The sequence below is a fragment of the Pseudophryne corroboree genome, chromosome 4, assembly GCF_028390025.1.
Source record: "Pseudophryne corroboree isolate aPseCor3 chromosome 4, aPseCor3.hap2, whole genome shotgun sequence".
NCBI classification, from domain to species: Eukaryota; Metazoa; Chordata; class Amphibia; order Anura; family Myobatrachidae; genus Pseudophryne; species Pseudophryne corroboree.
Window position 1 is genome coordinate 280,417,966 of NC_086447.1, and position 16,244 is coordinate 280,434,209.

Here is a 16,244-nt window from a genome sequence, read left to right on the forward strand (position 1 = left end):
TCACACATATTTTATGATTGGTAGCCAATGTCACTGGTTTTGCCTTTCCCATTGACCATAAATAATTTGGGCCCATATTTATCAAGCCTTAGAGAGTGATATATTGCACGTGAAAAAGTACCAACCAATCAGCTCCAGTCATTTTTCAAACACATGCCCCCATTTATCTAGCCCAGAGGTTCTCAAATGCGGTCCTCAAGGCACCCCAACAGTCCAGGTTTTAGGTATATCCATGGCTCAGCACAGATGGTTAAATCGAATTGACTAAGATGCTAATTAAGTCACCTGTGGCCAAGCATGGAAACATTTAAAACCAGGACCATTGGGGTGCCTAGAAGACCGCGTTTGGGAACCTCTGTCTAGCCTTTGAGAGTGATAAATTGCATAGTGATAAAGTACCAACCAACCAGCTCCTAACTACCATGTTACAGGCTGGGTTTTAAAAAAATGACAGTTAGGAGCTGATTGGTTGGTACTTTATCACTGTGCTATTTATCATTCTCCAAGGCTTAATAAATCTGGTACTGGACCACCAACCTAGGACACCTCTGCGTGTGTCTCGCCGCATCCAGTTTGAGAACCACTGCCCTAAATAAATCATGATGACAATAGTACTGATTTTAGTAAATATGTCATTATACTGTAATACAGTTCAATATTTGTTTTACATTGTTTGAAATTCACCTACAGTACAAATGCACTTTTCCATATGTCCCCATGAAAGAAGACTGTGGTCTGAGTTCAACAATCTACAAATCTTTCATCAGGTGATAAAAAGGCTCTAAGGCTTCTGACAACCAGGGAACAAACATCATCATTTTGAATGGCAAACTCTTTGAATGCCACATAAAATCAGGTCCAGATCACCACAAACTACCTTTTCCTGCAGGTCATTTTTTCAGTATGATACTCCTTTAATGGAGACCCACATTTTATTAATGTAAAGAATACAGCTGATGTCAGGAGATCCTGATTATTTTTTCAATATCTGATAGGACAGAAAATCAAAGTGAAAGTAATCTATTACAGAGAGGAGTAAGAGATGATTGACACTCCTCCATAAAATGAGAGGCAACATTTGCTGAAGGCAGGAATTACTGGCACATAATACACTGATACTGAAACATGCTGCATTTCACCCATGTTTCTGATATGAAGCTAATGTATTTCAGTTTTGATATGTGAAATAGAATGATTATTTCTGCTCTCACTGGAATGAGTACAACATCTCCAAAGCACTCGCACAAGGGTCAACAGATTCGTCTTCACATTTTCCTACAGTAAGCATCATTCCATTTTGTATATATTTACCGTACTTGGATTATGCATCTTACGTGGTTTGTGCTTTATTAAATATTCTTAATAAAACAAAATGAATCATGTATGATGCATGATCCGAGTGTGCCAAGTATAAATTCAATTGTATAGCACATTTTGTGTAAGAACCTGCAAGGAAAGCAAATGATACAGAAGCAAGAACTAATCTCACATGAACATAGTGAAACTGATTTGTTTTGGTTTATTATGAAAATAAAAAGAGATGCCATGAATGGATGGTAGAACTATAATAAATGGGATGTGATCCTCAGGACTCTTCACCCGTCTTTGCAAGACTCAGTACATTAAATATAAAAATATATCATTTGTTTCAAATACTGTAAAATATATTCATAAATCAGCTTTTATAAATTGCAGTTTATGCCGAAAAGCTATAGGCCTAAAAGGAAATGTTCAACCATACTGTTATTTAATATTGTAGACTGTTCTCCCCTCAAAATAACAGAACTGCATGGCCCAGTGTCCTATACAGTACCCCTGAGGTCATAGAGGTATTATATATGGGATGGTATCGGTATCCCAGCGCTTGGGATGCAGGTAGTCATAATACCGACATCTCAAACCTTAGGATCCCGACACCTAATAGGTAAGTATTCTATCCCTGATCCCTAACCTCCCTAACCCTAAGACTCCTGTTCAGCAGCCTGACCCTAACCCTTCACCCCTGCAGCCTAGCCCTAACCCTCCTCGGTGGTGCGTAACACCCCCTCCCCCCTTCCTGTATATTGGTCAAAAACATTTACATGGTTCTACATACTGTACCTTGCATAAAGCTGGATGAAGCGATTACCTACTCAAGGCTGAAAATATCTTTCAGGAACTGATCCTACATTGAGGCTGAAAACAATCTGTACAGATGATTACAGCATCTAAAAATATATATTGTACAATATATATTTTTCATTGTTTGTACAGTGGTCAAAATGACCTCGAAATGAATGTTATTGGGGTTAATAACACTCTAGGAACAAAAAAAGGCCAAATCATGTGATTTTAGCAGTTTTTGTAAAAAAATGTTTTTTTCAAATATGAAACCAACATCAGCAAAAATGGTATTACACAAGTCTTTATCTGTAACTAGATCAGGGGCCCCAAGGGAGGTAGAGTATGCATGTAGTGGAGCAAAGTATTGATTAGTAATTTCATTTCATTTGTTTGATTTTAAAAATGTAAATTAATCATTGGGGGCATTGGTGATGATCTTTATTGCATAGACAACAATTTTTATTGGTTATATTATTTTACTAATCTGACTTTTACTAATCCAACTTTTACTTTTTCTTTGATTTTACATGCCCTGACTTAAGCCGTCTATGCCTCTCCTCTCAATTGTTCATCCTCCATATCTATCAACAAACACAAACCAAGTGGGGTACAGCACACACCACAATTTGTACAAAATATGTACCACCTTCAGTGTCACAATACGTGTATGGCTCAGGAATAGTAATCAAACACTGCAGTTTAATTTAACCAACAGTGTGGCACAATATTTGTATGAGATGAGTACAAAAATATATTACTGTGGTACCACCTTCACCCACAGTATCACACAATACGTGTATTAGTCAGGAATAGTAATCAAATGTTGTGGTTCAATTTCATCAACAGTGTCCCACAATACATGTATGAGACATAAAGATTAGTGCACTGTGGTACCACCTTCACCCACAGTGTCGCACAATACGTATTTGAGTCAGGAATAGTCATCCAACGCTGCAGGTTAATTTCACCAACAGTGTTGCACAATACATATTGAGATGAGTACAAAAATATATACTGTGGTACCACCTTCACCCACAGTGTAGCACAATATGTGAATGAGTCAGGAATAGTAATCAAACGCTGCAGTTTAATTCCACCAACAGAGTCGCACAATACGTGTTTGAGATGAGTACAAAAATATATTACTGTGATACCACCTTCACCCACAGTGTTGCACAATACGTGTATGAGTATGACAATATATTACTGTGGTACCACCTTCATTGGCAGTGTCGCACAATACGTGTATGAGTCAGAAATAGTAATCAAACACTGTGGTTTAATTTCACCGACAGTGTCCCACAATACGTGTATGAGTATGAACATATATTACTGTGGTACCACCTTCACCCACAGTGTTGCACAATACGTATTTGAGTCAGGAATAGTAATCAAATGCTGCGGTTTAATTTCACCAACAGTGTTGCACAATACATGTATGAGTAGGAAACAATAATATACTGTGGTCTGCCCAGCAGTGTCACAGTACTTATGAAAATACAATAAAAAATTGTATAGTACACTGGGGTACAGCACAAACAAAAACATTCTATTTAAAATTATATTTTAGGCTTTTTAGCTTTTATTATTTTAATTTTACACTGGGGCCGGAGCCTCGGGATGGATGGACAGATCACCCCTAGGTGGAGAGAGCACCCCTTGTCAGATACACCAGACGACAGACAGTGCACCCCTGGATTGATACTGATAAGACACACCAGCCCATGGATGTACACACAGTATACTGGGTTTTAACACTGGGGCAGAGCCCCTGGATGTATATGAACAGATCATCACTTGTCAGATACACCAGACGACAGGCAGAGCACCCCTGGACTGATAGGATACACCAGCCCTTGGGTGTACACACAGTATACTGGGACAGAGCCCCTGGATGTATATGGATTATGGACAGATCACCCCTTGTCAGATACACCACCAGACGACAGAAAGAGCACCCCCGAACTGATACACTAGCCCTACAGCAGCCAACAGCCCCACAAACCATCAAAATGGCGGAGATCACCAGGACCTTTATAGAATCCAAAACCCCATAAGAATCTGATAGCGGGATAATGACATTTTGCCTAGCTTTGGGATCCGACTTAGATTGGAAACCCTGGGCTGAACTTGGATTCGGACTCAGATCATGAAGTTCAGGTGGGTCCGGTTCTCAGGGAACCATACCCGCTCATCTCTGATTGTCAGTAAGGACTCTGCCCCATGCTTCTGTTTACTGCATGGTGGGAACTGCATTGCATGATGACAACAGGACATCCTCTCTCCTGCTTAGGTAGACTTTTTTTTTAAACTCCCAACAGCATTGGCAAGGTCTATGACATTACCCTTCACCTGAATAGGAAGCTCATGGAAAGAGGACGGGTTCTAGACAGTATTGCTAAAAGCATGGACTGCTCATGACAGAGGGTATCCTACTGGTGATCCAGCACTTAGACAAAATGTTTTAAAAATGTTTAATTAAGATGACTTTAATTTGTTGTCTTGTATGAGTATTTTATTTTTAGCTTCCTAATGTGCTTTTCATTTAAATCAGCAGATGGAGGTGGTTATTTCCGTTGCCTGGAATGTGACATAAGGCTGAACTGAATACAATACAGAGATCACAGCAAAGTGGTCAACAAAAATAAACACCTCTACTTAATGATTTATATGCATACTATAACTAAAGGCACATAAGTTAGAAAACTACAGTAAATCAAAGAATGTTGTAAAAGTTGCCTGATGAAATGAGCACCCAATAAATTTTAGTCATCAGAAACTTGACAACCTTTTTATTTTCTAGTAGGGTATACAGTTTTTGCTCTATAGTTTCTTGTTTCACTAGTTCTTGGAAAATGTCATCAGAGTTAAAATATTCCTGTCCGTCTTTCTATGTGGATCCCTCATGGGAATAACTTTGATCTCCAGGTTGACAGAGAAAGCATACATAACATGGAAAGAAGCCTGAGCCTTGCTTCTATACTGCAAACTTGTTTAGAACAGTACCATAGGGTGAACATAATAGGGTGTGAGAATCAGGAAGTGAGAGATTTTGTGAGAGTTGTCCTGTGTTTTGGCAACCATTTACATGGCAAAATCAACCTGGTTTTGACATGTAACTGATTGCCACTTAAAAAAAACAAAACAGGACAACTCTCACAAAATCTCTCACTTCCTGATTCTCACAACCTATTACATTCCACCCAGTAAAACTACACTTACAGCAATATTATAATAATAATAATAATAATAATAATAATAATAATAATATTTATTTATTCAACACTAGTACTTTATAAATGGTAGATGTTACCATCCAACAGAGCCCTGATTGACTCCATAATCCTGGTGGAATATAACTAAAGGTGCATACACACGGTGCGATGTCTATAGCACCTGACATTGACTATGCAATGTCATACCTTCCAACTGTCCCGATTTTCGCAGGACAATCCCGTTTTTTGGGACTGTCCCACCTACGGGCCGCAGTGTCCTGTAGTGTGTGTGTGTGTGTGTGTGGGGGGGGGGGGGCAGTTGGGAGGCTCCTGCACTCGCAACTCTGCTTAGCAGAGCAGCGGTGATCAGATGCTGTGCGCACACTCACACAGCGTCTATTCACTGAAGACAGATGGACTGGGGGCATGCTAGCGGCTTATACCCCCTTTAGTGACGGTAAAAGGGCGTGTGACTTGCAATTGCGGCACTGCCGTGAGGCCACGCCCTTTCATTTAGCACACACCCTTTTCCAGGCACGCGCTATGCGAGCGCAGGAGTCCCGCTTCTCCATACTCAAATGTTGGGAGGTATGCGATGTGGCCGGAGCCCAGCACCACAGATACAGTTAATGTTGGGCTGCTGCACAGTCTATTTTTTCTTGCGATGCTGACCCTGCGGGACCACGCATCGGCATCGCAAGCTGTATACACACGGTGCGATATGCACTATATTTTCCTGCGATATGGACTGTATAGTCCATATTGCATGGAAAATCGCACGGTGTGTATGCAGCTTTAGGCTTAACAAGTAGCAAAATACTATACTTTTCTTTTAAATGTTGTTTTCGCTGATTAGATGAATCTATCCTTACGGTTTATAAACTAAAGCAGCACCAAGAGTTAAAATATTACTGCTTACTAAAGGTGTTTGTAAACTGTGAACCTGTTTCTTTCCTGTGATGTAAGTTTTAGTGTGTATGTAGTGTTTAGATTTAAAAGCAGTCTTTCAGTCAGAGGTTTAATGGTAGAGTCGGGTACATTTTCAGCATTACTGTAATTCTAAATTGACACATTTGCCTACATTGGCCTCGCTTCTCAGCACTATAAATCCCGTCGCACAATAAGCGGTCTAGATGGAAGTGTCAGGCAGGAGATCACAGACAGGATTGGCACAAAGACCTTGCATATTGTATACACATTTTAAATCTAGTTTCCATAATACCATATTGTTAACAGGAAACCCAGTGAAATATAGAAGCTTGGCATGAATAATGCATTCATTTCTTTTTTCCACAGATACAAGAATGGGAACCTTATCTTGGCCCACAGCTACTTTTATAACTGTTGTTGCTACCGTTTACTTGGAAGCAAAAACGACTCAGCCGATAAAGTACACTAAGAAAGTGTATAACATGGAGATCGGGAATGCTTTCCAGACTTCAGTTGCTCCACCAACAGAGGAGACTGTTTTCACTGACTTAGCTGAAACAAGTGACACCACCACTGAGCCTGCCACTTTAAGCCCTGATTTCAGAACTGCCACTACCCTTTACCCTTTTGACAATTTCACTCTTGAAACAGCTGATTTTTTCTTTAACTGCTGCGACTGCTGTACCCCTCTCCCGGGGCCAAAGGGCGATCCAGGACCTATGGGACCACTAGGTAAATCAAGTCTGCTAATAGAGGGAACTATTTGTTCCACTATAGAATAGATCTATCATATAAAACTGTGGACATTTATGAAAATTGTGCACAGGATAAAGATGTTGTGGTATTTAGTAGCCGCTTAAGTTCAGGCATGCAATGTTGTAGTACAGTTTAGAAAATTGCCATAGCTAGCAGGCAGAGATGTAGCTACAGATGTGTCCACATACACCTTTCCATTTTCCTGCCATGTATGGCACGGCTTGGAATGCCATAGACATAATTTTGGCATGATTTGTGATTTTTCTTAATTTGCTTCTTTAATGTGTTACTTTTACTTTATACATATTCTGTTATTGCAAACAAAAAATGTTAAAATTCATTCACTCGCTACTCATAGAAAAGAGCTTATTCGTGCTATGCATGGCGTGCCAAATTGAGTAAAATAGAAAAGGTGTATGTATACACATCTGAGTGCCATGGTGCCCAGAGCAAGTGTATGTTTCGGAGCCCCCTCTCCTCTACTGAATTAGGTGCATGTTACAAGACAAAATATTTAAAAATCCTAAATTGGCCATGGCCGGTTGTAGACCTTGTGGATCTCGGGCATAAGTTTAATTTTGGTGCCCCCATGTTTAAATTAGTGACAGTGGCGTGCGACAAAAATATGGGGGTGTGGCTTCATGGGAAACGGGCATGGTCACAGAATAGTACCAATTCAGATTACACCCCACAGTATTGTCCGTTATTCACATTACACCACTGTAGTGTCCGTTATTCACGTTACGCCACACAGTAGAGCCTCTTATACACATTACGCCACACACTAGAGCACCTTATACACATTACATGCATGTTATGCCACAGTTGAGCCGCTTATACACGTTACACCACAGTAGAGCTGTTTATACACATTACACCACAGAAGAGCCATGTATACATGTTACTCTGCAGCTTCTAATGCAGAGAGAGGTGCTGCAGCAGTGGCCTGGACAGAGAGAGGTGCTGTAGCAGTGGCCGGGACAGAGAGAGGTGCTGTAGCAGTGGATGGGACAGAGAGAGGTGCTGCAGCATCAATGTAGAGAGAGGTGCTGTAGCAGCTGGAGCAGAGAGAGGTGCTGCAGAAACCAGGGCAGAAGGATGTGCTGCAGCAGCCGGGGCAGAGATAGGTGCTGCAGCAGCTGGGGCAGAAAGAGGTGCTGCAGCAGCTGGGATAGAGAGAGGTGCTGCACCAGCAAGGGCAGAGAGAGGTGCTGCAGCAGCTGGGGCAGAAAGAGGTGCTGCAGTAGCTGTGATAGAGAGAGGTGCTGCAGCAGCCAGAGCAGAAAGAGGTGCTGAACCTGCTGGGGCAGAGAGTGGTGTAGCAGGACAGAAGTAACCCTGCTGCACAGCTACAAGCAGAAAGTAAGATATATAAAGAGGGCAGCAGAGCTCCGTCATGTGCTGGCTGTCAGTGTTTCCTGCTGTCGCCTCTGGCCTGCCCTGTTCCCTACCTAGTTTCTGAATTTAAGTCAGTGTGCGTCGCTCTGCTTCTCCTCCTCCTGCTCTGCCACTGCCTGTACAGTGACCCGCTGTATAGAGGGCAGAGAGAGGTGGGGCAGGCGCTGGCACACCCTCTATCTTTTCCAGCGCTCGGAGCTCATGCTCCACCGGAGCCACCCTTGCTACACCCCTGCCAGCAGATTGTTCTGGTGCGCCTTGCTCTGTGCAAAGCTTTTGTTAAACATTTCCACAATCATCACCTTAGTTAAGTAGCAGTATATTAAGCTGGAGACAAACAGACCAAGTCTTTCCCATAAAAAGTTCCACAGCCACCAAGCCAAACATTTTCTGTGAAGTGTCACATTACAGCAACTAAATGGAAAACTTTTCCATATGAAAGATAAAATCTCTTTATGACACTATCCTTCAACTGTTATGATATTTCCGTAGAGATGAGCGCCGGAAATTTTTCGGGTTTTGTGTTTTGGTTTTGGGTTCGGTTCCGCGGCCGTGTTTTGGGTTCGACCGCGTTTTGGCAAAACCTCACCGAATTTTTTTTGTCGGATTCGGGTGTGTTTTGGATTCGGGTGTTTTTTTACAAAAAACACTAAAAAACAGCTTAAATCATAGAATTTGGGGGTCATTTTGATCCCAAAGTATTATTAACCTCAAAAACCATAATTTACACTCATTTTCAGTCTATTCTGAATACCTCACACCTCACAATATTATTTTTAGTCCTAAAATTTGCACCGAGGTCGCTGTGTGAGTAAGATAAGCGACCCTAGTGGCCGACACAAACACCGGGCCCATCTAGGAGTGGCACTGCAGTGTCACGCAGGATGTCCCTTCCAAAAAACCCTCCCCAAACAGCACATGACGCAAAGAAAAAAAGAGGCGCAATGAGGTAGCTGTGTGAGTAAGATAAGCGACCCTAGTGGCCGACACAAACACCGGGCCCATCTAGGAGTGGCACTGCAGTGTCACGCAGGATGTCCCTTCCAAAAAACCCTCCCCAAACAGCACATGACGCAAAGAAAAAAAGAGGCGCAATGAGGTAGCTGACTGTGTGAGTAAGATAAGCGACCCTAGTGGCCGACACAAACACCGGGCCCATCTAGGAGTGGCACTGCAGTGTCACGCAGGATGGCCCTTCCAAAAAACCATCCCCAAACAGCACATGAGGCAAAGAAAAAAAGAGGCGCAATGAGGTAGCTGACTGTGTGAGTAAGATAAGCGACCCTAGTGGCCGACACAAACACCGGGCCCATCTAGGAGTGGCACTGCAGTGTCACGCAGGATGGCCCTTCCAAAAAACCCTCCCCAAACAGCACATGACGCAAAGAAAAAAAGAGGCGCAATGAGGTAGCTGACTGTGTGAGTAAGATAAGCGACCCTAGTGGCCGACACAAACACCGGGCCCATCTAGGAGTGGCACTGCAGTGTCACGCAGGATGGCCCTTCCAAAAAACCCTCCCCAAACAGCACATGACGCAAAGAAAAAAAGAGGCGCAATGAGGTAGCTGACTGTGTGAGTAAGATAAGCGACCCTAGTGGCCGACACAAACACCGGGCCCATCTAGGAGTGGCACTGCAGTGTCACGCAGGATGGCCCTTCCAAAAAACACTCCCCAAACAGCACATGACGCAAAGAAAAAAAGAGGCGCAATGAGGTAGCTGACTGTGTGAGTAAGATAAGCGACCCTAGTGGCCGACACAAACACCGGGCCCATCTAGGAGTGGCACTGCAGTGTCACGCAGGATGGCCCTTCCAAAAAACCCTCCCCAAACAGCACATGACGCAAAGAAAAAAAGAGGCGCAATGAGGTAGCTGACTGTGTGAGTAAGATAAGCGACCCTAGTGGCCGACACAAACACCGGGCCCATCTAGGAGTGGCACTGCAGTGTCACGCAGGATGGCCCTTCCAAAAAACCCTCCCCAAACAGCACATGACGCAAAGAAAAAAAGAGGCGCAATGAGGTAGCTGACTGTGTGAGTAAGATAAGCGACCCTAGTGGCCGACACAAACACCGGGCCCATCTAGGAGTGGCACTGCAGTGTCACGCAGGATGGCCCTTCCAAAAAACCCTCCCCAAACAGCACATGACGCAAAGAAAAATAAAAGAAAAAAGAGGTGCAAGATGGAATTGTCCTTGGGCCCTCCCACCCACCCTTATGTTGTATAAACAGGACATGCACACTTTAACCAACCCATCATTTCAGTGACAGGGTCTGCCACACGACTGTGACTGATATGACGGGTTGGTTTGGACCCCCCCCAAAAAGAAGCAATTAATCTCTCCTTGCACAAACTGGCTCTACAGAGGCAAGATGTCCACCGCATCATCATCCTCCGATATATCACCGTGTACATCCCCCTCCTCACAGATTATCAATTCGTCCCCACTGGAATCCACCATCTCAGCTCCCTGTGTACTTTGTGGAGGCAATTGCTGCTGGTCAATGTCTCCGCGGAGGAATTGATTATAATTCATTTTAATGAACATCATCTTCTCCACATTTTCTGGATGTAACCTCGTACGCCGATTGCTGACAAGGTGAGCGGCGGCACTAAACACTCTTTCGGAGTACACACTTGTGGGAGGGCAACTTAGGTAGAATAAAGCTAGTTTGTGCAAGGGCCTCCAAATTGCCTCTTTTTCCTGCCAGTATAAGTACGGACTGTGTGACGTGCCTACTTGGATGCGGTCACTCATATAATCCTCCACCATTCTTTCAATGTTGAGAGAATCATATGCAGTGACAGTAGACGACATGTCCGTAATCGTTGTCAGGTCCTTCAGTCCGGACCAGATGTCAGCATCAGCAGTCGCTCCAGACTGCCCTGCATCACCGCCAGCGGGTGGGCTCGGAATTCTGAGCCTTTTCCTCGCACCCCCAGTTGCGGGAGAATGTGAAGGAGGAGATGTTGACAGGTCGCGTTCCGCTTGACTTGACAATTTTCTCACCAGCAGGTCTTTGAACCCCAGCAGACTTGTGTCTGCCGGAAAGAGAGATCCAAGGTAGGTTTTAAATCTAGGATCGAGCACGGTGGCCAAAATGTAGTGCTCTGATTTCAACAGATTGACCACCCGTGAATCCTTGTTAAGCGAATTAAGGGCTCCATCCACAAGTCCCACATGCCTAGCGGAATCGCTCCGTGTTAGCTCCTCCTTCAATGTCTCCAGCTTCTTCTGCAAAAGCCTGATGAGGGGAATGACCTGACTCAGGCTGGCAGTGTCTGAACTGACTTCACGTGTGGCAAGTTCAAAGGGCATCAGAACCTTGCACAACGTTGAAATCATTCTCCACTGCACTTGAGACAGGTGCATTCCACCTCCTATATCGTGCTCAATTGTATAGGCTTGAATGGCCTTTTGCTGCTCCTCCAACCTCTGAAGCATATAGAGGGTTGAATTCCACCTCGTTACCACTTCTTGCTTCAGATGATGGCAGGGCAGGTTCAGTAGTTTTTGGTGGTGCTCCAGTCTTCTGTACGTGGTGCCTGTACGCCGAAAGTGTCCCGCAATTCTTCTGGCCACCGACAGCATCTCTTGCACGCCCCTGTCGTTTTTTAAAAAATTCTGCACCACCAAATTCAAGGTATGTGCAAAACATGGGACGTGCTGGAATTTGCCCATATTTAATGCACACACAATATTGCTGGCGTTGTCCGATGCCACAAATCCACAGGAGAGTCCAATTGGGGTAAGCCATTCTGCGATGATCTTCCTCAGTTGCCGTAAGAGGTTTTTAGCTGTGTGCGTATTCTGGAAAGCGGTGATACAAAGCGTAGCCTGCCTAGGAAAGAGTTGGCGTTTGCGAGATGCTGCTACTGGTGCCGCCGCTGCTGTTCTTGCGGCGGGAGTCCATACATCTACCCAGTGGGCTGTCACAGTCATATAGTCCTGACCCTGCCCTGCTCCACTTGTCCACATGTCCGTGGTTAAGTGGACATTGGGTACAACTTCATTTTTTAGGACACTGGTGAGTCTTTTTCTGACGTCCGTGTACATTCTCGGTATCGCCTGCCTACAGAAGTGGAACCTAGATGGTATTTGGTAACGGGGGCACACTGCCTCAATAAATTGTCTAGTTCCCTGTGAACTAACGGCGGATACCGGACGCACGTCTAACACCAACATAGTTGTCAAGGCCTCAGTTATCCGCTTTGCAGCAGGATGACTGCTGTGATATTTCATCTTCCTCGCAAAGGACTGTTGGACAGTCAATTGCTTACTGGAAGTAGTACAAGTGGGCTTACGACTTCCCCTCTGGGATGACCATCGACTCCCAGCAGCAACAACAGCAGCGCCAGCAGCAGTAGGCGTTACACGCAAGGATGCATCGGAGGAATCCCAGGCAGGAGAGGACTCGTCAGAATTGCCAGTGACATGGCCTGCAGGACTATTGGCATTCCTGGGGAAGGAGGAAATTGACACTGAGGGAGTTGGTGGGGTGGTTTGCGTGAGCTTGGTTACAAGAGGAAGGGATTTACTGGTCAGTGGACTGCTTCCGCTGTCGCCCAAAGTTTTTGAACTTGTCACTGACTTATTATGAATGCGCTGCAGGTGACGTATAAGGGAGGATGTTCCGAGGTGGTTAACGTCCTTACCCCTACTTATTACAGCTTGACAAAGGGAACACACGGCTTGACAAATGTTGTCCGCATTTCTGGTGAAATACTTCCACACCGAAAAGCTGATTTTTTTGGTATTTTCACCAGGCATGTCAACGGCCATATTCCTCCCACGGACAACAGGTGTCTCCCCGGGTGCCTGACTTAAACAAACCACCTCACCATCAGAATCCTCCTGGTCAATTTCCTCCCCAGCGCCAGCAACACCCATATCCTCCTCATCCTGGTGTACTTCAACACTGACATCTTCAATCTGACTATCAGGAACTGGACTGCGGGTGCTCCTTCCAGCACTTGCAGGGGGTGTGCAAATTGTGGAAGGCGCATGCTCTTCACGTCCAGTGTTGGGAAGGTCAGGCATCGCAACCGACACAATTGGACTCTCCTTGTGGATTTGGGATTTCGAAGAACGCACAGTTCTTTGCGGTGCTTTTGCCAGCTTGAGTCTTTTCAGTTTTCTAGCGAGAGGCTGAGTGCTTCCATCCTCATGTGAAGCTGAACCACTAGCCATGAACATAGGCCAGGGCCTCAGCCGTTCCTTGCCACTCCGTGTGGTAAATGGCATATTGGCAAGTTTACGCTTCTCCTCCGACAATTTTATTTTAGGTTTTGGAGTCCTTTTTTTTACTGATATTTGGTGTTTTGGATTTGACATGCTCTGTACTATGACATTGGGCATCGGCCTTGGCAGACGACGTTGCTGGCATTTCATCGTCTCGGCCATGACTAGTGGCAGCAGCTTCAGCACGAGGTGGAAGTGGATCTTGATCTTTCCCTAATTTTGGAACCTCAACATTTTTGTTCTCCATATTTTAATAGGCACAACTAAAAGGCACCTCAGGTAAACAATGGAGATGGATGGATACTAGTATACAATTATGGATGGACTGCCGAGTGCCGACACAGAGGTAGCTACAGCCGTGTACTATTGTACTGTACTGTGTCTGCTGCTAATATAGACTGGATGATAATGAGATGTAGTATGTATGTATAAAGAAGAAAGAAAAAAAAACCACGGGTAGGTGGTATACAATTATGGATGGACTGCCGAGTGCCGACACAGAGGTAGCTACAGCCGTGGACTACTGTACTGAGTCTGCTGCTAATATAGACTGGTTGATAAAGAGATGTAGTATGTATGTATAAAGAAGAAAGAAAAAAAAACCACGGGTAGGTGGTATACAATTATGGATGGACTGCCGAGTGCCGACACAGAGGTAGCTACAGCCGTGGACTACCGTACTGTGTCTGCTGCTAATATAGACTGGTTGATAATGAGATGTAGTATGTATAAAGAAGAAAGAAAAAAAAACCACGGGTAGGTGGTATACAATTATGGACGGACTGCCGAGTGCCGACACAGAGGTAGCTACAGCCGTGGACTACCGTACTGTACTGTGTCTGCTGCTAATATAGACTGGATGATAATGAGATGTAGTATGTATAAAGAAGAAAGAAAAAAAAACCACGGGTAGGTGGTATACAATTATGGATGGACTGCCGAGTGCCGACACAGAGGTAGCTACAGCCGTGGACTACCGTACTGTGTCTGCTGCTAATATAGACTGGTTGATAATGAGATGTAGTATGTATAAAGAAGAAAGAAAAAAAAACCACGGGTAGGTGGTATACAATTATGGACGGACTGCCGAGTGCCGACACAGAGGTAGCTACAGCCGTGGACTACCATACTGTGTCTGCTGCTAATATAGACTGGTTGATAATGAGATGTAGTATGTATAAAGAAGAAAGAAAAAAAAAACCACGGGTAGGTGGTATACAATTATGGATGGACTGCCGAGTGCCGACACAGAGGTAGCTACAGCCGTGGACTACTGTACTGTGTCTGCTGCTAATATAGACTGGTTGATAAAGAGATGTAGTATGTATGTATAAAGAAGAAAGAAAAAAAAACCACGGGTAGGTGGTATACAATTATGGACGGACTGCCGAGTGCCGACACAGAGGTAGCTACAGCCGTGGTCTACCGTACTGTACTGTGTCTGCTGCTAATATAGACTGGTTGATAAAGAGATGTAGTATGTATGTATAAAGAAGAAAGAAAAAAAAACCACGGGTAGGTGGTATACAATTATGGATGGACTGCCGAGTGCCGACACAGAGGTAGCTACAGCCGTGGACTACTGTACTGTGTCTGCTGCTAATATAGACTGGTTGATAAAGAGATGTAGTATGTATGTATAAAGAAGAAAGAAAAAAAAACCACGGGTAGGTGGTATACAATTATGGACGGACTGCCGAGTGCCGACACAGAGGTAGCTACAGCCGTGGACTACCGTACTGTACTGTGTCTGCTGCTAATATAGACTGGTTGATAAAGAGATGTAGTATGTATGTATAAAGAAGAAAGAAAAAAAAACCACGGGTAGGTGGTATACAATTATGGATGGACTGCCGAGTGCCGACACAGAGGTAGCTACAGCCGTGGACTACTGTACTGTGTCTGCTGCTAATATAGACTGGTTGATAAAGAGATGTAGTATGTATGTATAAAGAAGAAAGAAAAAAAAACCACGGGTAGGTGGTATACAATTATGGACGGACTGCCGAGTGCCGACACAGAGGTAGCTACAGCCGTGGACTACCGTACTGTACTGTGTCTGCTGCTAATATAGACTGGTTGATAAAGAGATGTAGTATGTATGTATAAAGAAGAAAGAAAAAAAAACCACGGGTAGGTGTTATACAATTATGGATGGACTGCCGAGTGCCGACACAGAGGTAGCTACAGCCGTGGACTACTGTACTGTGTCTGCTGCTAATATAGACTGGTTGATAAAGAGATGTAGTATGTATGTATAAAGAAGAAAGAAAAAAAAACCACGGGTAGGTGGTATACAATTATGGATGGACTGCCGAGTGCCGACACAGAGGTAGCTACAGCCGTGAACTACCGTACTGTGTCTGCTGCGACTGGATGATAAATAATGATATAAAAAATATATATATATCACTACTGCAGCCGGACAGGTATATATTATATAATGACGGACCTGCTGGACACTGTCTGTCAGCAGAATGAGTTTTTTATAGAATAAAAAAAAAAACACCACACAAGTCACACGACGAGTGTTTAACTTTTTCAGGCAATCACAATATAGTATACTACTAACTATACTGGTGGTCAGTGTGGTCAGGT

At 44.1% G+C, this 16,244-nt stretch overlaps 1 protein-coding gene across 3 annotated transcripts in view; it reads left to right on the plus strand.

The window, feature by feature from the left end:
- Nucleotides 1–16,244, plus strand: part of LOC134909375 (otolin-1-like) — a 113,723-nt gene that overhangs the window by 22,572 nt on the left and 74,907 nt on the right. For all 3 annotated transcript variants that reach the window (XM_063916179.1, XM_063916180.1, XM_063916178.1), the window contains exon 2: nucleotides 6,615–6,980. In XM_063916179.1, coding sequence (XP_063772249.1) covers nucleotides 6,623–6,980 — 358 coding nt within the window. In that variant the 5' untranslated portion in view covers nucleotides 6,615–6,622. The remainder of the gene's footprint in view (nucleotides 1–6,614; nucleotides 6,981–16,244) is intronic.